Source organism: Sorex araneus, chromosome 2 (genome assembly GCF_027595985.1).
Source record: "Sorex araneus isolate mSorAra2 chromosome 2, mSorAra2.pri, whole genome shotgun sequence".
Classification (NCBI taxonomy): domain Eukaryota; kingdom Metazoa; phylum Chordata; class Mammalia; order Eulipotyphla; family Soricidae; genus Sorex; species Sorex araneus.
The window spans coordinates 320,581,560-320,607,037 of record NC_073303.1 but is presented as its reverse complement, the minus strand read 5'-3'; the positions used below and the strand labels follow the sequence as shown (position 1 = coordinate 320,607,037).

The 25,478-nt window shown below is 36.2% G+C and overlaps 1 protein-coding gene across 1 annotated transcript in view; it reads left to right on the top strand.

Moving 5' to 3' along the window:
- The window catches only part of ABCA13 (ATP binding cassette subfamily A member 13), a 489,034-nt gene that overhangs the window by 180,662 nt on the left and 282,894 nt on the right, over nt 1-25,478 (top strand). The window contains 3 exon segments of the mRNA XM_055124812.1: nt 10,664-10,778; nt 12,703-13,032; nt 14,890-14,959. Coding sequence (XP_054980787.1) covers nt 10,664-10,778; nt 12,703-13,032; nt 14,890-14,959 — 515 coding nt within the window.

The following is a 25,478-nucleotide window of genomic DNA, read 5'->3' as shown; positions in this document are numbered from 1 at the left end:
GTAAAATATGAGGCCACGTTCCCTGACGTGTGGCCACGCCCCTAACACCCTGGTGTGAGGGAAAGTTGAGGGCTGCCCCTGCAGGGAGAGTTTGAGGCGCGAGAGGGGCCTGGGGTCTCCAGACCCCAAACCGCGGGCGTGGGGGAGATCGCTTGAAGCTTGTTTTAGATACCAGATTCATTACATCTTGATATGGGTAGTAGTTCATCTTTTTCCATCTAAAATTATCTATAAGGAAACTTGGTGAGAGTCATGTACTGTTGTGTACTATTGTTGAATGCCATATGTAGAAAGATGCTGTCTTGCCTTTGGGAGGCTTCTAAATAGGTTGTTAAGACCTTACAAAAATAAATAAGAGTCCGGATATACCAAGAGAGGAACATTAGGACACCCTAACGCTCTCCTACTGTACATGAAATCAGCTCTTTGCTTTAGTCAGGTCCCTCGTAGAATTTGAGATTAAACAGTGCAATACTTCACATCTTCCCTTCTCCCCATCATATAGTCTTTTTTGTTCTTGTCATCAGTGGTTATTTTATCTTTAATGTTTTTAAAATCATAAGCAATAACAATTTCTCTTCTACTGTCATTTATCTTTTCTTCTCTTTACATACGATCATCTTTTCACTTTGTGTCTTTTCCTGATTTGTTGCCATTTAATACTGAACAATAAAACTAATCTAGGAATTCATCAAGTAAATTTTTCTTGCTGATTCATTAACCATAATTTTGTTTGCTGTGTCATTGCAAAAATTTCCTATGTGTCTTTCCATAATTTGCATTTATTGTGTTAGTCTTTATTTTATTTTAAATATAATCTTTATATACCATTATTTTCTTTTGCTATAACTTATCATCCATTTTTGTGTGAGCTGAAATATGTCTTTTATTAACTTCTTACAACAATTTTTTAAAAACATTCTTATATACTTTATTTACATATTCTTACACAATTAACAATTTCAACATATTTTAAAAATTGTTTAAAAAATATAATAAAAAATTGTTTAAAATTTTACTTGGAAAAGCCAGTTCAAAGTACAATAAATTTTTGACTTATTTTTTGTTTATTATATTATAGAAACAGTTTTATGAATATTATTATGGAGAATATGAGTTTACTTTTGTATTATCCCTTATAATAACAGGCTGGATATTTTGACAAATTGAAAGTTGTCCTTGTGGTTCTTTTAGTTTTAGTTTCATTTTTCTTATGGATTTTCCCTTATATTTATTTTTAAGCTTTTACAAGTCACATTAATATCATCTTATTTCATTTTCATCTTGTTACTTAACTATGTTGTAAGCTTTTCAAAATAGGGGTCATTTCATTTAATATACTTTTAGATTAAATATATTAAGTGTATATATTGACAGTGATAAAGAGATATATTTGAACAGATTATGTATATTTTAGTAAAATATATACTTGCTATTTTTATATATGCTACATCCTCTCCTTTGTTTTATTCATTTGTTTTATTCCAACAACTCCATATGTTTTGTTCATTTATTGATAATAATGTGACTCCCATATGCTCCTATTTATTGTAAAACTAACTGTGATAGCGCAGCACATGGCTGACCTAGGTTCGATTTCTTCATTCCTCTCAGAGAGCCCGGCAAGCTACCGAGAGTATCTCGCCCACATGGCAGAGCCTGGCAAGCTACCCGTGGCGTATTCAATACGCCAAAAACAGTAACAACAAGTCTCACAATGGAGACATTAAGGGTGCCCTCTCGAATAAATCGATGAGCAACGGGATGACAGTGACAATGACAGTGCTTGTGTTTTTCGGGTTCACAGTGTTCAGGGCTTCATTCTGGTTCTTCTCTCAAGTCATAGCAGACTTGACCATACCTTTTGGTCAGAAATGACATCTGGGTCAGCTGAATGCCAAGCAAGTGCCCTGCTCACTGTATTTGTTACCCTTAATTGTTATGTATTCTTTGCCAGTTATTTGCAAAAAGGACCTGGTAACTTAAATAGTTACATAGTTTAAGGGTTTTCCATTTCATAGCTACAAAGGAAAAGTATTTACTTGAAAAGATATGTAATCTTCAAATAGCCTACTCTCTGTTTTTCTGGAATAGGATCTAATTCATGGTTTCTAATACCAATTTAAAATGCAACTTGACACCTACTAAACAAAAGCTGTTATGTGTGCTATAGCCTCAAAGTGTTCCCCCAACTTTGAATATGTTTGGGTTAGATGGTGCATTGTACATATGCAAGGGTTCAGATTTTGTTGTTGACATCGTTTGTTTGCATTGGTCCTACATGAAAATGCTATGTCATAGATTTTCCAATTAGTTGAGCTTCTATTCCAAACATTTATCAATTGTTACATGTTTTATTTCTCACATTGATGTTTTCTTGAATAATTGATTAATATTGATTTCAGCACAAGACAAAAGAGATATGCAAATTATACTATTAGAAATTACATTTTGAGAAAATTAAAATTTGGAATATCTTCTTGAAGTAAATATTTTCATAAGAAATTATGTAAAGTCAATGATCCTTTGCCTCAAGAGAGGGTTTCAAGGAGCAGATGTAGAAAATTGCTGAGTTACACAATTTCATATTGTACCATATCATGTCCAATTTTCTCTTTCATTTTTACTTAATGACCTCATTTGTGCATGTCAGCACAGGGCTTTTGGGCTGAGTAATCATTCTATGAAACTCAGACTGTTATTCAATTCTTAACTTTTCCTGAATTTTTCCTTTACATAGGCACAGGATTCATAAAGATAACAGTTTCAGCGGTCATAGAATTCTGAACTGCCATGACTTCTGGGCAGCTTATACATGATGTTAGGTGAAATTTGTTCGTGATAATTATCGACTCTTCTTTAAGAGTAGAATTACTATTGTAAAATCACAAAAATTGCCTTTTTGGTTACAGTAAAATTACTATTGAAGAATAATATTCAATTGCCCTTTTTTTTTCCTTTTTGGGCCATACCCAGTGATGCACAGGGGTGACTCCTGGCTCTGCACTCAGGAATTACCCCTGGTGGTGCTCAGGGGACCATATGGGATGCTGGGAATCGAACCCGGGTCGGCCACGTGCAAGGCAAACGCCCTACCCGCTGTGCTATCGCTCCAGCCCCTCAATTGCCTTTTAAAGCATTTGTGTGCTATTAAGTAACAGAAGATAAGTTAAGGAACAGATGTTTTGCAGTCACTGCAAACGTTCTCAGTATTGTTTCCTTTTATTTTTGCGGAAGGTCTCCCAAGAGGTTCTCAGAAAAGCCAGGAGCAGCTTGGAGATTATTGACAAATGGGCCTAATGGTCCAGTGCTAGAGCTCAGGAGTGTGAAACTATCCCAGGCATGCACTGTCAGATCCATCCAGACCACTTCAGCAAGTCTTGGGGGTATTCTGAGTCACAGCCAGAGATGCTCACAGGGCAGTTTATAATGTAATTCTAGAGATTGCACTTGGGTGGAGCACCCTAATTCCAGCCAATTTTTGAATTAGTTGTTTTTGACTTGATAAATGGCCTCATATTCTTTCTCTTATAAGTATTGTTGCTATAGAGAAGAGGAAACATTTGTTCAATGTGAAAGAAAATATAATATAGGATTCTTGTTAATATACTTATACCTACACTGCAGATAATAAAATGATGATTGAAAAGCCCCAGTAAATCACAAAACTAAAAAAAAACTTTAAAACATCCCCAAATCTGTTTTTTATGACAAAAACTATAAATTTGATTCATCAAGTTGATTGCTAGTCATATTTGTTGTAAACAGAAAAAATAAATGTGCATAAAATGCTTTTTTTCTTTAAGTTGAATCACCATGTGGAAAATTACAATGCTTTTAGGCTTAAGTCTCAGTTATACAATGCTGAAACAACCATCCCTTCACCAGAGCCCATATTCCACCACCTAAAAAAAAACCCAGTATACCACCCATCCCTCCCCTTAGTAACTGATAAATTTCACTTTACTTTCTCTTTACTTTGGTTACATTTAATATTTCAACAAAAAACTCTATTATTGTTAGGAGTTCCCCCACTAGAGTCAGACCTGCTGTGAAGAGATAGGAGGTTTTAGATTTCTGTATTTTAGTAACTAAGTCCAGGGAAATTTCTTTCAGAAATTGGATCATTGTAAGCTTGTATCTCTCATTAGTTGTCCTCATAATATGGCGGTCGCCACGCCCTTCCCCCCCCACCCATGGCAAGGTGAGAGAGAAAAACCTTTCCCCTCCTTGGCAGGCATGGGGCCTCGGCTTAGTTCTTAGTCTGGAGACATTCTGCAAGGAGCTGCCGGTACCAAAAGTAGTTTAGCTGGCCTCTGGAGTCATGCTCGTGCAGCTGCGGTGAGGCCACACACGTGTGGCCCCCCGGATCACATCTCAGAGGAGATCGAGGCCGGTGTCGCCCTGCATAAAATGTTTGACTCTCTTTTTATTTTTGTTTTTTGGGTCACAGCTGGAGATGCACAGAGGTTACTCTTGGCTCTGCACTCAGAAATTACTCTTGGTGATGCTCAGGGGACCATATGGGATGCTGGGCATAGAACCAGAGTCAGCCTCGTGCAAGGCAAATGCCCTACCTGCTGTACTGTCACTCCAGCCCCAAATGTCTGACTTTAATACTTTTATTTTATAAACAAATGTTTGGCTTCTACATTGCTAATCATAAAGAATGAAGAAGGGATTTCTGCCTTAAATTCAACAGTCCTGAAGTTCTAGGTGCACTTAACGTTATAAAAAGTCGTAAAGGTTATCTGAAAAGCCATTAGGTAGAGACATATTTAGAAATTTTTTTATATTCAGAGGAAACATCATCAAGACACTCACATATTACCTGGGCCACTGCAATATATGTGAGATACCTTAATATCTCTTCAAAGATTTCTCTACCTGAATTTTATTGTTTTGAAGCATATAGTACATCTGCTCATGAAAATCTGTGTATTTGCTCATGAAATCTTTCTGTTTTCTTCTATCCTAATCAATACTTTTTTTGAGTTCTGGTAATGATGCTTATTTTCTAAAAAATTAACTTATTTTTTTAAATTGAATCACTGTGAGATAGACCCTTACAAAGCTGTTCATGATTAGTTTTAAGTCATACAGTATTCCAACACCTGTACCAGTGTACACTTCCTAGCACCAATGCCCCAAGTTCCCTCCCATCACCCCCCACTTCCTAACCCACAGCCTGCCTCTATAGCAGGTACTTTCCTTCTCTCTCTTTCTCTCTGTCTCTCTGTATCTCTGTCTGTCTCCCTCTCTTTTCCTCCCTCTTTGGACATTGCAGTTTGCAATACAGATACTGAAAGGTTACCAGGAATATCCCTTTACCTACTTCTAACATCCAGTTCTTGTCCACGATAGTGATACTTAAAAAAATATTTTAATTTAAAGAACTACGTTCATAAAGTTATTGAGTTGAGTTTTAGGCAAATAATATTTCAACACCAAACCCACCACCAGCATCATCTTCCCTTCACCAGAGTTGTTATTCACAATCCCCTTCATCTTCTATCCTACTGACCCCTGCCTGCCACTTTGACAGAACCATTACAAAGTTTGGGGGTTGCGCTTGAATTTTGTGTTTTCAGTACTGTAGACTCTGTTCTTTGGATATATAGCTATACTGTTTTCTCATATCACCAGTATAACTGAAACACTGACCCTGTACTCCCATTATATCACTTACTCAACTTCTTCCTCCCACCCTCCCACCCCTGCCTTGATTTCTTTCCTTCTTTGATTTCCTTTCTAAACTCTGGGGACAAAGGTTATCTAGGAATATCCCCTTTACTATGATACATTTATTCATAGAGTTATTCTTTATACCACTGTTAAGTGAGACCATCCTGTGTTTGTCTTTCTTCTTTGGGTTCACTTCACTCAACATATCTTCCATATCTTAGCTCTTATATTAATTGTAGTAATCAATAGTGGTGTGCATACATCCTTTAGAACGAGTTTTTTTAAGTCCTGGAGTAAATGCCCTAAAGTGGAATTTCTGGGTCACATAGAAGCTCATTCTAAGTTTACTAAAGACTCACCATACTGTTTTTCACAGGGGTTGAATAAGACATCTCCACAATAGTGGATGTGAGTTCCTTGTTCACCATATCCCTGCCAACACATATTGTTCATACTACTTGTGCTATGCACCATTTGTATTGGTTGAAAATCTCATTGTCTTTACTAGGTTTCCCTAAGGATAAACAATGGTGAACATTATTTTTAATGTGTTTATTGGCCACACGCTTGTCTTCCTCTTCAAAGCTGTTCATGATTAGGAACATGATTCCTCTGTTTACTTCTCCTTAGTTTTTGATAGGGTTTTTGAATTTTTTTGGTTGATTTTTGTGAGTTTTGTATCCTGGTTATCAATCTTTTATCTTATGTGTTGAGTATGAATATTTTTTCCATTCAATTAGCCGTCTTTGAATTTTAGCCCAGGTTTATTTTGCCATACAGAAGATCTTTAATTTGATGCATTTTAATTTGTTCATTTCTTATTTTGTTGTCTTTACCAATGGCATCATCATTGGAGATGAATTTGTTGTCCAAATCTTAGATTGTTTGCCTATATTTTCCTCAGTGCATTATGTAGTTTCTGGCCTTATATCAAGGTCTTTAATCCACTTTGAATGACTTTTGTGTAAGGTATGAATCCAGCGTTAATTTTTTATACATAAATATCTAACTTTCCCAGCACCATTTGTTGAGGAGGTTATCTTTACTCCGTTTAATGTTCTTAGCTCCTTTATCAAAAATTAACTGTCCATATAAATGTGCTTTTGTCCTAGGCTATTCAATTCTGACACATTGATCTCAGAGTCTATCTTTATTCCAGTGTCATGCAGTTTTGATCACTATAACTTTATAGTACAGTTCAAGATTAGGTAATGAGATACCTCCCAATTTCTTATTTTAAGGATAGCTATTGATGGTCTCTTCTGATTCTATTCAAACTTTAATACTGACATTTTTAGGCCTTTAAAGGATGTCATTTCAATTTGGATGGGAATTATATTTAATCTATATAGCAATTTAGATAGGGTAGTATTTTTAACTATATTGATTCTTCTAATCCATGAGCATGGAATATTTTACCATTTCCTAATGTCTTCTACCTTTTTTATGTGAACTATTGTTATCATGTATTTTGTTAAGTGGATTTCTTTGACTCATTCTTTTTATGTAAGAACACAACTTATTATTTTGTGTATTGACTTTCAAACTATCTACCTGCTCTAGTGGTATATTGTTTCTAGGAATATTTTTTTTGGGTGGTGGTACTCTTTAGAGTTTCCTATGTGCATTATCATGCCATCTCCAAATAGTGATACTTTCACTTCTTCATTTTCATTCTAGATCTCCTTGATTTTTTTCTTTCCTAATGGAATATTCAGTACTATTAATACTGTATTAAATAAAAGTGGAGACAGTGGTCGTGCTTGCCTTTTACATGATCTCAAAGGAAATAATTTCATTTTTTTCACTACTAAAAGTGATACTTATTGTGGACTTATTATAGATGGCTGTTACTATTTTGAGGAAGGTTTTTTTCATCCCCATTTTGTTGAATATTTTAATCTTGAACAAACATTGGATCATGGAAAAGATTTCTCTTCACTGATTCCTATAGTAGTGTGATTTTTATATTTCATTTTACTAGTGTGGGGTATTCTATTAATTGATTTGCATATGTGGAATCATTCTTTCAGCCCTGGTATGAATCCCATTTGATCAAGGTATGTAATTTCTTTGGTAAGAGGGTTTAGTCCATTGACATTGGAGAGATTACATATATAAATGACTATCCTGGTATTTTTGTTGTGTGTGTGGTTTAGTTATTTTCAAATGTTCATTTTCTTTTTATATATGGCTTTTAAATAAGTTCTTGCAGGATTGTTTTAGATTTTGCAAATTTTGCTGAATTCTGTTGTTGTGGCTTGCTGTTGTAATTTTGAACCCCTTCAATTCCATTTGCATGGACTCTGATACCATGGATCCGTTCATTTTTGAGTTAGTTGAATTATTCTTCCAGTGACTGTTTTATGTGTGGCACTGTATAGTGCATTGATCTGACTTCCTTATCAATTAAGCTTGTCTTTACTTGGGGTCAGTGATTTGCTCATACTTCTGTCCTTGTCTGCCTGTGCAGAGGAATTTCTTTGTTTCCCCATTTTTATTAAAGATTTATGGATGCTGATGCTGCTATTTGAGCTTCAGAATTCCAATTGTCTTAGATCTCATTTGATTAGTTATATTTCAGGAAGCAATAATTCCTTAAAATGTGTTTATCTAAAAATGTATATGTCTTTAAGATGCTACTCCACTGCCCATGCAGTGATCTAATGTTCCCATTTATATAGCAGTTTATTATGGAAGTATTAGAGGAAAGATATTGGAACTAGAAACACTTAAAGTTGGTGAGATGGAGTAGAACTGTCAGATGGATGCATTAGCTTTTGCATAGTTTTGGGTTTTAGAGGCTTGTGGCAGGGGCTTTCTTGGCCCCCAAGAATGAAGAAAAGGACAGGACACAGGGCAACGGGTTAGGAAGAGGTTTGGCACCCAATGACAAATGAGGCCAGTGTCACCATTATGAGTCCATAGGGTATGTTTTAGGCTTGAAAAGTGGGTACAGGGACTTCCTTGCCCCCCGGGCACCAGGCAGAGGTGGTACAGTGGTAACCAGGTAGGAAAATTACCCTTCAAAAAAAAATTACATTATTTGATCTTTGCTCTGACTCTGTTTTTTACTAATTGTTGGAGCTTCTGGCCACTTATTCATTGTGCCCTGCAAACTCCCCCACTCCCACCCCACAAAATCATTGCATTTGCTCTTCCTCCACCTAAAGCAGTTTCCCTTTTGATTCTGCAATTATTCTTATCTTCACTTAATTTTTCTGGTCAGTTTTAACTTCTGTAGGTATCATTAATTAGTGAAATGATGTCTCTTCTCATTATTAATAATTCTGTATTTAATATAATGATAGATTAGAAAAAACAGACCATCTATAAATGGGGTGAGGTGCTGAACAGGAACTTCCCCGAGGACATATGAATATGAAACAGGCATGTGAAAAAGAGATCATCATCTCTCATATTTAGGTAAATGCAAATCCAACAATAATGAAATATCTCATGCCTCTGAGAATGCAAAATATTAAAAAATTCTGGAAATATCCAGTGTTGACATAGTTGTGGTGAGAAAGGAACCTTCATCCACTGTTGGTGGGAATGTTGTCTTATTTGGCCTCAGTAAAAAGCAAGATGGAAATTTATTAAAATAATATTAGAACTCCCATATGGTCCATCAATACCACTTCTTGGCCTCTATCACTCAAACACAAAAACATTTATTCAAAAGGATATATGAACATCTATTTCCTCACTGCACTTTGTACAATAGCTAAGAAATGAAAACAACCCAAATGCCCAACTAGAGATTAATGGGTCAAGAAGTTAAAATATATTTGAAATGCTATATGTAAATAATACACTAAATAATATAAAAATGCTGTATACAAATAAAATATATTTGAAATACACAATGAATACTATGCAGCTCTAAGAAAAAACATGCAGTTTACAGGTACAAGGGTGGAACTAGAGGATGTCATGCTGACTGAAGTCAGTCAGAAGGAAAGAAATACATACAGGATGATCTCTTATATGTAATGTAAGTGTTATAATGTGTTACTACACAGTTAGGTAGTAACAAAGGTTCAAAGGCAACAAAATGGAAAAAGTGACCAACACAATTGAATTGAGTGGGAATTGGGATGGAGGATTCTTGGGGTCCTTGGGGGAGACAGATGGAACATTGGTGATGAATGTGGTGTTGGAGTTATATACACAAGAAACCATTATTAATAGTATATAAACAAAAAATATCAATACAACATAAAACATAAAAATGATAAAAATGAATGGAATACATAGGATAATGAGATGCTAAAAAGGGAACTCAGAAGGAAAGACTTGGAAGTACAGTAGTGGAATAAGAAAAGTTAAAATTAAAGGATAATTACTGAGACAATACAAGTAAAAGAGGTGGAGAATATTTATGGAAATACAAAAATTGTTCTGGAAGCTAAGGAGAGTGAAAAAGAGAATTGTTAGGGTGATCAGAAACAGATTATCTAGTCAAGAGGAAAATAATGGGGAAATTTTCATTGTATTTGAGGAATGTATTATCAATGTCCTATGAAAAGTAATTTTAAATATGTGTCCGAATAAGTATTTTAAATACTGAGTAGACTGAGAATTAAGTAATAATTAACAATAAACTATGTTTTAAATGATAAATTTTCACATATTTCATATCTGTTAATTTATGATGGTTCTGTATCATTAATTTTGCACTGATATCCAAAATTTAGTGGAGAAAATTGTAGTCATAAAAAATAACTTATTTTCTTTCTATCTACTCTCACTAGGATGATGTCAAAGGGGTCATGAGCTAAAAAATTTTAAACAAAGACCCCAAATATTTGTTTTGCCGAAGTTGCAGGTCTATTAAAATGGCCAAGTGAATTACAGTTTCTAAAAATATTTTGTAGCTTGTAAAAGTAACTCACAGTATAGTGAATACTCAAAATGAACTGGACCTGGACTTACAAGATTACCTTCAGATGCTCACTCACTTTTCTCCTTACAGATTCTTGAACAATGTTGGTATCTTTTTCCCCTTGATAATGATGCTGACATGGATGGTCTCTGTAGCCAGCATGGTTCGAAAGTTGGTTTATGAGAGAGAAATCCAGATTGAAGAGGTAAATTGCTTTGAATTTGTCTAAGAGACAAACAGGTAAAACTGTCACCTTAAATCTGGTACAATAAAACTTGCTCTGGGTGCTTGTTTTTGTCTATTCTTTCTGCTGAAGTTTCTATGTCTAGATTCACAGAGTTTCTTTACACCAAAGAGTCATTGTACAGTTAAGTCTGAAAAACCTGATTGAGTTAAGAAGGAAAGTAAAGATGAAAGACAGCTACAGACTCTGAGAGTGAAAGAGAAATACTAGTGTTACTTATATAAAATCCACAGTAATGATACATTCCATCTTAATTATAGTCATAATTATTCTCTTTTGTCTTTTCCTTACTTCTCCTTCTTATCTCTTCTTCCCATTGTTCTTGTTTTTATTGTTTTTCTTTTTCTTCCTACTCCTCTTCTTTCTACCTCCTCTTTTCTTCTTCTTCTTCTTCTTCTTCTTCTTCTTCTTCTTCTTCTTCTTCTTCTTCTTCTTCTTCTTCTTCTTCTTCTTCTTCTTCTTCTTCTTCTTCTTCTTCTTCTTCTTCTTCTTCTTCTTCTTCTCCTCCTCCTCCTTCTTCTTCTCCTTCTTCTTCTTCTCCTCCTCCTCCTTCTTCTTTCTTCTTCCCTTTCTTCCTCAATGCTTTCCTCCCTCTTCTCTCCTCCTTCCCTCCTTCCCGCCTTCCCTCCTTCCTTCCTTCCTTCCTTCCTTCCTTCCTTCCTTCCTTCCTTCCTTCCTTCCTTCCTTCCTTCCTTCCTTCCTTCCTTCCTTCCTTCCTTTTCCTTTAAAAGGCAGAAATTCGACTGCTGAACAACATTATCTCAAAACACAGAATTATTTTTATGATTTTGTCTCAAATATGTTCGTACTTGAACTTACCAAAACTATTTTTCAGCAATGATAATTTAAAATAAATCCATATAGACCTTCTCCCATATAGCCCTACAGAGGGGTGAAACCAACTGTGAGACAGTGGATGTATGCTATACACTTGCTAAATATATGTTGAAATGAAGAAAATGGAAAGTAAGGCAAAATGTGCATTTCATTTTTACTAGAACATATATTATTATTTTGCATATTATTTACTCATTATTTCTGAATTTGTTTCTTCCCTCATCTATTAGAGGAAAGTACACCAGACCTAGAGACTAAGTGTTAATCATATTTAATTCTGATCTATGTCTGGTGGTCCAGAATGGATGCTTTGGAACAGAATGTTCTCATTTTGTTTGTTATCAGGCATATAATAGACACCAGGGGTCATATATAGACAGACATTAGGTTTAGTGATGACAGATTATTATTGCTATTACTCCCAACTGAATAATTTGGCAAAATTAATTTTTAAAAATTGATCAACAATTCACCACATACTCTTACCAAATTCACAATTTAAATACCAGAATTAATTTTTTTAGTTTTCTTTTTTTTTTTGGTCTTGTTTAAATTAAACCAATACAAACAAAATAAGGAGCAAAAACAATCATTACAAAACACAGATAAGTAGGAAACATGGAGAGAGCACTGAATCAGATCTGAGTTTGGGACTTCTTCCTGCCCTATTCTTTAGTACATTTTTATAAGATGTGTATGTGTGAGGAATGAAGTGGGTTAAGTGTACTTTTAAAAAATGGTTTCTGGTCTCAGTTTCCTTAGAATGGTAGAAAACCATTAGAGTAAAATACTGATTTGTGGTTTTCAGTTGCTTTATATCAATACTATAAATTTTAACAATATTATTGCCATATCATGTAAACTATTTTATTTTAAATGATGGCAACCATAGGAATATATATCCAAGTGCTCTTCATGAATTGGATTTTCAAACTGGCAATGACATGGAAGACTTGCCTACCTTTCTGCTTACACGTTATCTCCCATATTCTGATGAGTGGTTTTATGTCCATTGCTCTGGTAACTCTGCGTTTTCCATCTCTGACAGTACCTGAAGATGATGGGAGTGCACCCTAGCATACATTTTCTGGCGTGGTTCCTGGAGAACATGGCTATGTTGACTTTGAGCAGTGCTACCTTGGCTGTCATTCTGAAAGCAAGTGGAATCTTCGCACACAGCAATGCTTTAATTATTTTTCTTTTTCTCCTCAATTTTGGGGTGTCAGTCATCATGCTAAGTTACTTCTTGAGTAACTTTTTTAACCAGGCAAATACAGCAGCCCTTTGTACAAGCCTAATATACATGATAAGCTTTTTGCCTTATATCATTCTACTGGTTCTGCATAACCAATTGAATGCTATCATCCAGACATTTCTGGTAAGTAGGCTATTTCATAAAAGTACAAAACAAAACAAAACCACTATCAGGCTATCAAAAGAAAATCATTGCTTTAACTATAAAATTGATATTTTTCGTATCTCCACGGGCTTTTAAGTTCTGCTTTCTTTACTATACCCACAGGGAGTTGCAGTGGTAGTTCATTTAAATTTTAAGATCTTTCTTTTTGTTATTGTACTGATTTTAATGGAATTGGTAATTTTTATATGAAGGGAGCTCTTTTGCAAAAAGTATTTGAGGAATATCATGCTAAAGAAGGCACATGTCTGTTTGATGCATGAAATGCATTTCTAAAGTTATATTGAAAGTTGAACATAAGTGCTTTGAATTAAAGCATGATGAATTACATCACCTGAAGTGGAAGAAGTTCTTCATTAGTAATATTAGGATCATTCTGTAGCACTGTAGCACTGTTGTACCATTGTTCATCAATTTGCTCGACCGGGCACCAGTAATGTCTCCATTGTGAGACTTGTTGTTACTGTTTTTGGCATATCGAATACGCCATGGGCAGCTTCCAGGCTTTGCCATGCGGGTGGGATACTCTTGGTAGCTTTTTGGGCTCTCCAAGAGAGACAGAGAAATCAAACCCGGGTCGGCCACGTGCAAGGCAAATGCCCTATTAATCCACTAAAAATGCATCTTCTGAAAAAGTATCAGCATGCTTTCAGGTTTGTAATATGATATCGAGAAGATAAAAATTGGGTCATTATTTTATGACTTCTCTGGAAATAACTGTGATAGGTGGTAGGAAATTAGTCACATTAAAAGAAAAAACCAAATAATTATTAAAATGTCCATATTTGATTATGGTCAAGGTCTTATTTTCCATGAGGATCAAGTGAATTTCTCGAATTTTAGTCTCCTGGGAGATATAATTGTGGTCATTAAGAGAAAATTTAGGGAAGAACCAACAGGCATTAGTCACTTAGCCATACATAGCAATCACAGAACTCCTTCAAGAATTAGTGGATGTATTTATGATACTTAGGGTGAAATATTTCTAAGAAAATTAAACTATTTTTTCCAATATCAATAAATTCATATTCTCCCATATTTCTCACGAGTTATATACATAATACATAGATATTCATGCACATGGAAAATTTTGCTTTGGAATTTATACATTGGAATATGCTCATTAGTTTTGATTCATTTATATTACACCTGCAGTAGTTCATAACCAATAATTGCGTATTAGTGTTAGATATTTTTTGGAATAACTAGAACAACCAAGAATTATTTTGTTTTCACTTCAATCTGTACACTTAAAAAATCTTAACATCCAGAGTTTCATTTCCCTTTTATATCTTCAATTTTTTTCTGGAAAATAAAGTGTTTAATCTGGCGTATTATATATATACATATATATATATAATACTTTTAAAATAAATTCCGTTTTTCTCACAAAGGACCTTTCCAGTAGAAATAAAATAATATTTTTCCTTTAATATTTTCTATTTCTAATAGAATACTGCATATGATATTTTAGTTTGCCATCAGGATGTTTCAAGGCATTCACTTAATAAAAAAAATATTCCTCTATTTCATTTTATACTGTTTTTGACATTAATTTCTTTGTACAGTACTTTAAGTTTATGACAGTTAAAGCATTGAAATAATGTTAAAAACTAGCTTGTTATTAAGCTTTTCAAAATAGACTGACATGTGGTTGTTTCAGGATTAGATATTTAAATCACACCCTAGAACAAATCGTTGATATTTTTAACATCATTGTGCATTAGGACTTTGTTTTTATGTTTAATGCAGTTGTCAGGTTACTGTGACACCAAGCAAGCTCTTAATGTGTTTTTTTTTTTAATTTAATCAATGCAGTGCCTCCTCTCAACGACTGCCTTTGGACAAGGAATATTTTTTGTTACTTTCCTTGAAGGGCAAGAAACAGGTAAGATGATACTTTTCTTTGGTACTTTTTGGGCTATACCTGGCTATATTCATGGCTTACTACTGGCACTGTGCTCAGGAATGACTCCTGAATGGGCTTGGAGAACCGGAAGGGGTTCTGGGGATCAAACCTGGGTTACTGCATATAAGGCAAACTCCCTACATACTGTAGTCCCAGCTAATGCATTTAAAAATAAATGTCTTTTAAATTTACTTTTTTAAAAAAATTTAAATTTTTTAAATTTTTTCTTAATTAAAAAAATAAATAAAAGAAAAATTCGCCCCAATTAAAAAAATTTAAAAAAATTAAAAGTGATGAATTAAAAAAAACAAAAATAAAAATAAATGTTATTGAAGTAAAATCACATTAGGACATATGTTTCAGTTGTTCATACTCGTAAATAAACATTTGTGTATAACAATTATGTTAATTGTTGAAGAGTGTATTCAGTCTTTTACTATAGAATTAACTTCATTTGGTTGAATTACCAGACCCACCCAACATACTTTTGTTACATTAATTTGTTCTCATGATATAAAAGTTGATTTTTTCCATTCCCAAGACCATCCAACAATCCCTCTTATGTTACTTCTATTTCACTTCATCGAACCTTCTCTGCTCTTTTTCATCCTTTCTTGGTGTTGTCAGTTTTGTAAGACAGAAAAAGGGTTTGTTATCATTTGATGATGTCTATTCACTAGCACTGTAGAGCACTGTCATCCCGTGTTCATCAATTTGCTTGAGCGGGCACCAGTAACGTCTCCATTGTGAGACTTGTTACTGTTTTTGGCATATCGGATACACCACGGGTAGCTTGCCAGGCTCTGCCATGTGGGCGGGATACTCTCAGTAGCTTGCCGGCTCTCTGAGAGGGACAGAGGAATTGAACATGGGTTGGCCTACCTGCTGTGCTATTGCTCCAGTCAAAATTGGAATGAGTCCACTTTATTTCACTATATAACAAAAATGTGAAAGATCATATGATATTATTCCTGCCACCTCTGGCTTGATAATCTTCAGTTCTAACCAAGTTACAGAAAACTGAATGATTTCATCTTATGGCTTTCATTTTATATTATGTATATATGCCACAAACTATTTTTATTTTTAATTATTTTAAAATTTTAATTAATTTTTATGAAGAAAATGTGATTTTCAGTCATTCATGGTCGAGCTTCAGGATATTCCATCACCTTTGTAAACTTCCCTCCAATTCTGTCCCCATATACACAACTCATCAACCTGCCTTCATGACTAGCACATTTTGGGAGGGAGCAGATAACTTTTTTTTTTTTAGTTGATCACCATGAGATATACAGAAATGTTTTCATTGTCGGGTTTCAGTCATACAATGTTGTTGCGTGAATGTTCGTGCGGTCGGAGGCTCTGAGATAAGGAACTCAGAAGAAATATGTCTCATGGAGGTCCAAGGCTCGCTCTGGCTCTTGGCAAAGGCAGAGGGCCTCGTGGACCTCCTTTTATTGATCATGGTAGCTCTAAAGGGTGCAATACAGTGATGTCACCAAAGGCATCAAAAGATGTTATAGGAAGAACATTGAGGCCACATTATTTCCTTGTATCTGCAGGCAGTAATCTAGGCCTCCAGAAAGAAGATACAAAACCAAACAGATACTGAAACTGAAACCTTCCTTGGGCTAAAAGCACTTGGATTTACATCCCAAAGACAAGGCTGGACTGCCACAAGAAATTTACATGTCAAACACAAACTAGGCAGCACTTGAAATCTACATCCCCAAAGACTAGGCTGGGCCAGAGCCTACAATTTACAATATCAAAGGTCAGGCCTGGCTAACATCATCTGCATGTCAAAGACCAGCCAGGCTTCTGTGAGAGAAGGAAAAAACTGCTCTTTTCAATATACTGAAATTATTTTTCTGAAGGCAGCTTGAAGGGGGAAAATTTCAGCTTCATCCAAACCAGTCAGGACACATGAGAAATCTCGCCCATTTTCATGGGTCTCTATGTTCCTGTTCGTAGTATGGTTACAGTATACATGGGCTCGACCCGATAGTTCAGTCCAGCCCCAACACAGTGTTCCAACACCCATCCCTCCACCACTGCACATTTTCCACCACAAATGTCCTTAGTTTCCCTCCCACCACCCCTTCCCCAACCTGTCTCTATGACTGGTACTTTCTCTCTCTCTCTCTCCTGCCCCCCTTTTTGTGCAGTATAGTGTGCCATACAGATACTGAGAGGTTACAATGTACGTTCCTGTATGTTCCTTTACCTATTTTCAGCACACTGTTCTTATCCAGAGTGATCATTTCCAACTATCTTTGTCAGAGTGGTCCCTTGTCTCTTTCAACTGCCTTCCTCCCCAGCACTTGAGGAGGCTTCCAACCATAGACCAATCCTACTGGAAATTGGTTCTACTATCCTAGGGTGTGGGGCTGGAGCAATAGCACAGCGGGTAGGGTGTTTGCCTTGCATGCAGCCGACCCGGGTTCGATTCCTCCGCCCCTCTCAGAGAACCCAGCAAGTTACCGAAAATATCTCGCCTGAAGGGCAGAGCCTGGCAAGCTACCCATGGCATATTCAATATGCCCAAAACAGTAGCAAGTCTCACAATGGAGACATTACTGGTGCCTGCTCGAGCAAATTGATGAGCAATGGGATGACAGTGACAGTGATCCTAGGGTGTGAGTTTAATAAGTTTTTTAATATCCCACAGATAAGTGCAATCATTCTATGTATATACTTCTTTTAACCATTTCACGCAGCATGATAATCTCTGTCTATCCATTTATAAGTGAATTTTGCAACTCATTTTTTTCTAACATCTGCATAGATCATTGTGTAGATGTACCATAAATTCTTTAAACAGTCATCTATTCTTGGGTATTTGGTTTTTTTCCCCCCAGATTCTGGCTATTGTGAATTGAGCTTTAATGAACAAAGAAGTGCAGATGGCATTTCTGCTGTATGTGTTTGGGCACCTGGGGTTTATTCCCAGAAGTTGAATTGCTTGAATGTATGGAATTTCAATTTATAGCTATTTGAAGAATGCCCATATTGTTTTCCAAAAAGGCTGGACCAGTCAGCATTCCCACCAACAATAAAGGAGAGTTTCTTCTCAAATCCATAACAACACTGGTTGCTCTTGTTCATTTGGATATGTACCAGTCTCTGTGGTGTGAGATTATGTCTTATTATTGTTTTGATTTGTATCTTCCTGATGATTAGATATGTAGAACATTTTTATGTGGCTATTGGCCATTGTATTTCTTCTTTGAGAAAGTTTCTGTTCATATCTTCTCCCCATTTTTTTTTTGTAGGGTTGAAAGTATTTTCTTGTTCTACCAGTGGCTTATATGTCTTTGATATTAACCCCTTATCAAATTTGATATTAACCCCTTATCAGTTCTACCAGTGACTTATATATCTTTAATATTAACGTCTTATCAGATGGGTATTGTGTAAATAATTTTCCCAATCTGTGGGCTGTCTGAATTTTTTTTTTGAAGTGAAGAAACTTCTTAGTTTAATATAATGCAGAACCTTCTTTAATGCTATTTAGGTCTTTAATCCATTTTGATTTTACATTTTTGCCTGGTGTTAGAAATAGATTTGAGTTAATAACTTTTGCATGTAGCTGCTCAGTTTAGTAGCACAATTTGTTGAAGAGACTTTCCTTGTTCCATTTCATATTTCTTTCCCCTTCATCAGTGATTAGATGATCATATATTGGAGGGTTTGTGTCAGGATATTCAACTCTATTTCATTGATCTGTGGGTCTGTCTTTACTCCAATATCATGCTGTTTTAATTACTATTGCTTTAAATTTGGGGAAGGTGATGCCTCTAATCTTTTCTTTTCTTTTTTTTAATTTAATTTTATTTTTTTAAGTTGTTCACAATAATTGATTACATTTAATAGTCAAACACCACCATTACATCTTCCCACCACCATATTTCAAATGTCTTCTTTATCCCAAGGATTGCTTTTGCTATTTGTGGTTATTTTTTGTTATATATGAATTTCAGGGCTGGAGCGATAGCACAGCAGTAGTGCCTTTCATGCGCCCAACCCATGTTCAGTTTCTCCGCCCGTCTCAGAGGGGCAGCTACCGAGAGTATTGCGCCAGCATGTAAGAGCCTGGTAAGCTACCCGTGGCATATTCAATATGCCAAAAACAGTAACAACAAATCTCACAATGAGAGACGTTACTGGTGACTGCTCAAACAAATCTATGAGCAACTGGATGACAGTGACAGTGACAGTGATGAATTTCAGGAGTGTTTGATCTATTTCTTTGAAATATGTTGTGGGTATCCTGAAAGGGGCTGCATTGAATCTGTATAATGCTCTGTGAAGTATTGCCATTTTTTAAGTGTTAATCCTTCTGATCCATGAACAGGGAAAATATTTCCATTTCCTCTTGTCCACTTTCATTCTTGAAGTAGAGTTTTGTAATTTTCTTTATATGGGTCCTTCATCTCTTTAGTTAAGCTATTCTGAGGTCCTTGGTTTTCTTAGGCACAGTTGTGAATGGGATAGTTCTTCTAATCTCTCTTCTCTTTCATTATTTGTATATGGGAAAGCCATGAACTTCTGAATATTGTTTTTATAAGCTGCTACTTTACTATACAAATATATTGTTTCTAGGGGCTTTTTGGTAGGTTCTCTGGGATTTTCTAAGCATAGTATATCATCTGCTACACAGTGCAAGTTTGAACTGTTCCTTTCCTATCTGGATGCCCCTGATATCTTTTTCTTGCCTAATTACTGTGAAGCTTTTGCACCTCAAAAGAAACAGCAAACAAAGGACAAAGACAGCCCACAGATCATAAAATAATACTTACCCATTATATATCTAATAAGGAGTTAATATCCAAAAGATGCAAGCCATGCTCATGGATGCTCTCCTCATGCTCAATCAAGCCTCACCCATGAGTGAATCTATTCCTGGACCACATGGTTGTGCATGATATCTCATAATTTATACCACTAATATACCAATAGCAGCACACCACATTTGATGGGGTTTATAGTAAAAGGCACCAATTTTAAAGGGAAATATATTTATATGCATACATAAATACACAAGGCTCAACCTTTAACAACATGTCACTAGTATCTTAAAGAAGGGCTCAATGGCTTCTGGGTAAAATACAACATTCTGCACACACTTTCATCTAAGAAACCTTTTTTGGACCACTTTTAGCGGATTATTCATCACTGTATCACTGTATCACTGTCATCTTGTTGTTCATCAATTTGCTCGAGTGGCGCTAGTAATGTCTCCATTTGTCCCTGTTGTGGGCTAGTGTAGCCCAATAGTGTATTGGGGCCTCGTTCAGGGTCAGAGGACCGTCAATGTTACTGTTTTTAGCATATTGAGCACGCCACGGGTAACTTGCCAGGCTCTGCCCTGTGGGCGGGATACTCAGTAGCTTGCCGGGCTCTCCGAGAGAGATGGAGGCTTTTGGGGTGGCCTCTAAAAAGACATAAAAATGCTGTACTTTGCTAATCATCAGGGGAGATGCAAATAAAAATAACAGTGAGATATCATCTCACAGCACAGAGACTGGCACATATCAAAAAGAACTATAGCTACCAGTGCTGGTGTATATGCTGAAAGGGACTCTTCTTCATTGTTGGTGGGAATGCTGACTGGTCCAGCAGTTTAAGGGAACTATATGGACATTCTTCAAGAAGCTAGAAATTGAGCTTCCATAGGATCCAGCAATGCCACTTCTGGGAATATACCCTAGGGTCTAAAAGCACACAGCAGAAATGCCATCTGTACTTCTTTGTTCACTGCCACATTCACAATAGTCAGAATCTGGAAACAACAACCCAAATGCTCGAGAACAGATGGCTGTTTAGAGAATCTATGGTACATAGAATAGAATACTATGCAGGGGTTAGAAAAAATGTAGTGATGAAATTCGCTTATACGTGAATGGGCATGGAAAGTATCATGCTGAGTGAAATGAGTCAGGAGAGGAATTACTTACCCAATACCTATATAATAAGGAGTTAATACCCAAGACATATCCAAGAGATAGAAGTCACTGGTAGAAATTTACAAGAAGAAAAATCCAATCTATCAATAAGTGGGGAGGGACAGACAGACAGAATTATTGCACTCATTTGTTTGTGTGAGAGATAAAGATAGAGGGAGACAAAGAAAGTGCCTGTCTCTAGGGAGGCAGTAATTTCAGGAGGGAAAGGGGAATACTTGTGTGGGAAATGTACACTGGTACACTGTTGGAGGGATGGGTATTGGCACAATGAATCACTGAAGCCTGATCATGAACAGCCTTGAAACTGTACATCTCATGATGATTTAATACAGAAGATATAAATAAGAAAGAGAACAAAATAGAAAGATAAAGAATGAAAAATGAAAGAAAGAGAGGATGAAAGAAAAGAAAATAAGGAAAGAAAGAAAAGAAAAAAGAAAGAAAAAAGAAAGAAAGGAAGAAGGAAAGAAAGAAAGAAAGGAAGGAAAGAAAGAAAGAAAGAAAGAAAGAAAGAAAGAAAGAAAGGAAGAAAGAAAGAAAGGAAGGAAAGAAAGAAAGAAAGAAAGGAAGGAAGAAAGAAAGAAAGAAAGAAAGAAAGAAAGAAAGAAAGAAAGAAAGAAAGAAAGAAAGAAAGAAAGAAAGAAAGAAAGAAAGAAAGAAGATAAATCAAAAGAAGATGGAGGCATCACATTTCCTACTTTGAACTATACTGGAATAATAAAAGCTGATGGAGTTGCACTAATGGTAGACCTTCAAACCAAAGCAATATAATTGAGAGTTCTGAGTTAAACTCCCATATTTATGGCCATCTAATCTATGGCAAAGAACCTAACTATAAAAAGTGGAATAAAGAAAATCTTTTCAACAGAAATCTTTTCAAGTGATATTTGTAAAACTAGATAGCTGAATGTAAAAAAAATTAAAATCTTTCCTCACTAAACAAAATTAAATCAAAGTAGATCAAATATTTTGAGATTAGACCAGAATCCATAAAATAAAATGAAGAAAAATTGGCAGATTCCAGGAAGATGATCAGAGGATCTTCAAAGAGATGACCATAGTGACAAAGAAAACAAGTCAAAAATAAAGTGCAATTAAATCAAATTAAAAAGTTTTGAACAGCAAAAGAAATTCAATCTCTAATAAAAAGAACCCCGACAGATTAGGAGAAAATATTTGCACATATTACACCAGATAAAGGATAAATATCCATGATCTATACATCACTGATAAAACTCAATCACCAGAAATCCAAAGATCCCATACATAAATGTCAGAAGAAGATAAACACTTTCCAAAGAAGTGTTTGGTTAGCAGGCATATGAAAGAGATAGTCAACAGGCATATGAAAAAGTGCTCAATGTCACTCAAAGTCAGGAAAATGCAAATCACATGAATGACAATGATGCATATCCTAAAGTCTGGAAACAGCCAGTGTAGGCAGGGCTGTGGTAAGAAAGTAACATTTATCCACTGTTGGAGGGGATATCATCTGGTTCAGCTTATGGAAAGCAATATGAATAGAACTCCCATACAATTCAGCAATACCACGTCTTAGAATCTATTCCCCAAATACAAAAACAATAATTTAAACACGGATATGTGCACACCTGTGTTTATTGCTACACTTAGTACAATAGTCAAGATATGAAAATAACTTAAATGCCTAACTATACAGACCAATGGATCAAGATGTCATGGTATATGTACACAATATTATACTGTGCAGATTTAAGAATGAACAAAGTTTGGGGCTGGAGTGATAGTACAGCAGGTAGGGTGTTTGCCTTGCACGCGCAGCCGACCTGGGTTTGATTCCCAGCATCTCATGTGGTTCCCCAAGCACTGCCAGGAGTAATTCTTGAATGCAGAGTCAGGAGTAACCCCTGAGCATAGCTGGATGTGATGCAAAAAAAAAAATTTTGAACAAAATTTGCAGCGACTTGGATGGAACTAGAAGATCTCACGCTAAATGCAGTTAGTCAGAAAGAAAGTGATACACGCAGTGCCGGACTTAGAAATATTGCAACAAAGGTACAAAGGCAACAGAATGGGAGAATCTCCATTGATCTACAGAATTGAATTGGAGGGTGGGGTTTGGATGGGGTAGATACACGTCCTTGGAAGAGGAAGGGGGTACAATTATGATGGGTGTGGTATTGGAAGTGTGTGCATTAAAAATTAAAACAAAATTTCAAAAAATTTCAAAATAAAAATCAGTTTCTATTTTATTGGCAATATATTATTTTCTTTATTATTGTTGCTTTTCTTTCTTGCTATTACTATAGAATTCATTTATTGTTCTTTTTTTGATTTTTTTAATAATAAATTTATTTATTTTTAATTCGTGAATCACCATGAGGGTACAGTTACGGATTTATACACATTTGTGCTTATGCTTCCCTCATACAAAGTTCGGGAACCCACCCCTTCACCAGTGCCCATACTCCACCACCAGTAAACCCAGCATCCCTCCCACCCTCCCCAATCCCATCTCCCCCCACCCCACCCTGTCACTGTGGCAGGGCATTCCCTTCTGTTCTCTCTCTCTAATTAGCTGTTGTGGTTTGCAATAAAGGTGTTGAGTGGCCACTGTGCTCAGTCTCTAGCCCTCATTCAGCCCGCAACTCCCTTCTCCCAAATGGCCTTCGACTACATTATAGTTGGTGATCCCTTCTCTGAGTTGCCCTTTCCCCAGAATGTGAGGCCAGCCTCCAAGCCATAAAGTCAACCTCCTGGTACTTGTTTCTACAATTCTTGGGTGTTAGTCTCCCACTCTGTTATTCTATATACCATAGATGAGTGCAATCTTTCTATGTCTGTCTCTCTCTTTCTGACTCATTTCACTCAGCATGAAACTTTTCATGCCGATCCACTTAAATAAAAAATTCATGACCTCCTTTTTTCTAACAGCTGCATAGTATTCCATTGTATAGATGTACCAAAATTTCCTCAACCAGTCATCCGTTCTAGGGCATTCGGGTTTTTTCCAGATTCTGGCTATTGTAAATAGTGCTGCGATGAACATACATGTGCAGATGTCGTTTTGATTATACTTTTTTGCCTCTCTGGGATATATTCCCAGCAGTGGTATTGCTGGGTCAAGTGGGAGCTCAATATCTAATTTTTTGAGACTTGTCCATATTGTTTTCCAGAAGGGTTGAACCAGTCGGCATTCCCACCAGCAGTGTAGAAGGGTCCCTTTCTCCCCACATCCTCTCCAACAGCGGTTGCTTTTGTTCTTTTGGATGTGTGCTAGTCTTTGTGGTGTGAGGTGGTATCTCGTGGTTGTTTTGATCTGCATCTCTCTGATGATTAGTGATATAGAGCACTTTTTCATGTGCCTTTTGGCCATTCGTATCTCTTCCTTGGTAAATTTTCTGTTCATTTCTTCGTCCCATTTTTTGATGGGGTTGGATGTTTTCTTCTTCTAGAGTTCAACCAGTGCTTTATATACCATTGATATCAACCCCTTATCTGATGGGTATTGTGTAAATATCCTTTCCCATTCTGTAGATAGTCTTTGGATTCTGGTCACTGTATCTTTTGCGGTGCAGAAGCTTTTTAGCCCTGGGAGATGACTTCAAGAGGAACAACATAAAAGTCATTGGAGTACCAGAACCATAGGGAAGTAACCCCAGTGAAAAAAACAGAGACATCATTGCTAAGAAATTCCCAGAGCTGGAGAAGGCAGGCATCCAGATCCAAGGAGTCCAAAGAGTACTAGCAAAAAGAGACCCACATAAAAAGCCTCCAAGGCATATCATAGTCAGAATGACGGATGCTATGGATAGAGACACAATTCTGCAAGCAGCAAGTTCAAAGAAGGAAATCATATACAAAGGAGCACCCCTCAGATTTACAGCAGACCTGTCAGAGGAAACCCTCTGAGCCTGAAGACAATGGTGGGGCATAATGAAAAAGCTCAAAGAAATGAATGCCTCACCAAGAATACTTTATCCGGCTAAACTCTCACTCAAACTCAAAGGAACCATACACTATTTCTCAGATAAACAACAGCTCAGGAATTTCATAGACTCAAAACCAAACTTGAAAGAAGGTCTAAAGGGGCTACTGTAAGACAAGTAGGAGCCCCATAACATCAACTTTAAGCATTTTTAAAAGTGTGTGCATTTGTGTGTGTGTACAAGTCATGGAAACATTCACATGACTATTGTCAATGTCACTCTCATCCCATTGGTAATCGATTTGCTGGAGCGGATACCAGTAACATCTTCATTGTGAGACTTGTTACTGTTTTTGGCATATTGAATATGCCATGGGTAGCTTGCCAGTCTCTGCCGTGCAGGCAAGATACTCTCTGTAGCTTTCCGGGCTCTCCAAGAGGGACGAAGGAATCGAACCCGGGTCAGCCGCATGTAAGACAAATGCCCTACCCGTTGTGTTATTGCTCCAGCCTTATCAACAATCTTAAACCCATTCTCTCCAAGAGTATGAATTTCTTAAAATGGTTACTTTTCTTTTATATTTAAAGTGTTATTTTTTCTAGATAAAGTTTTCAATCA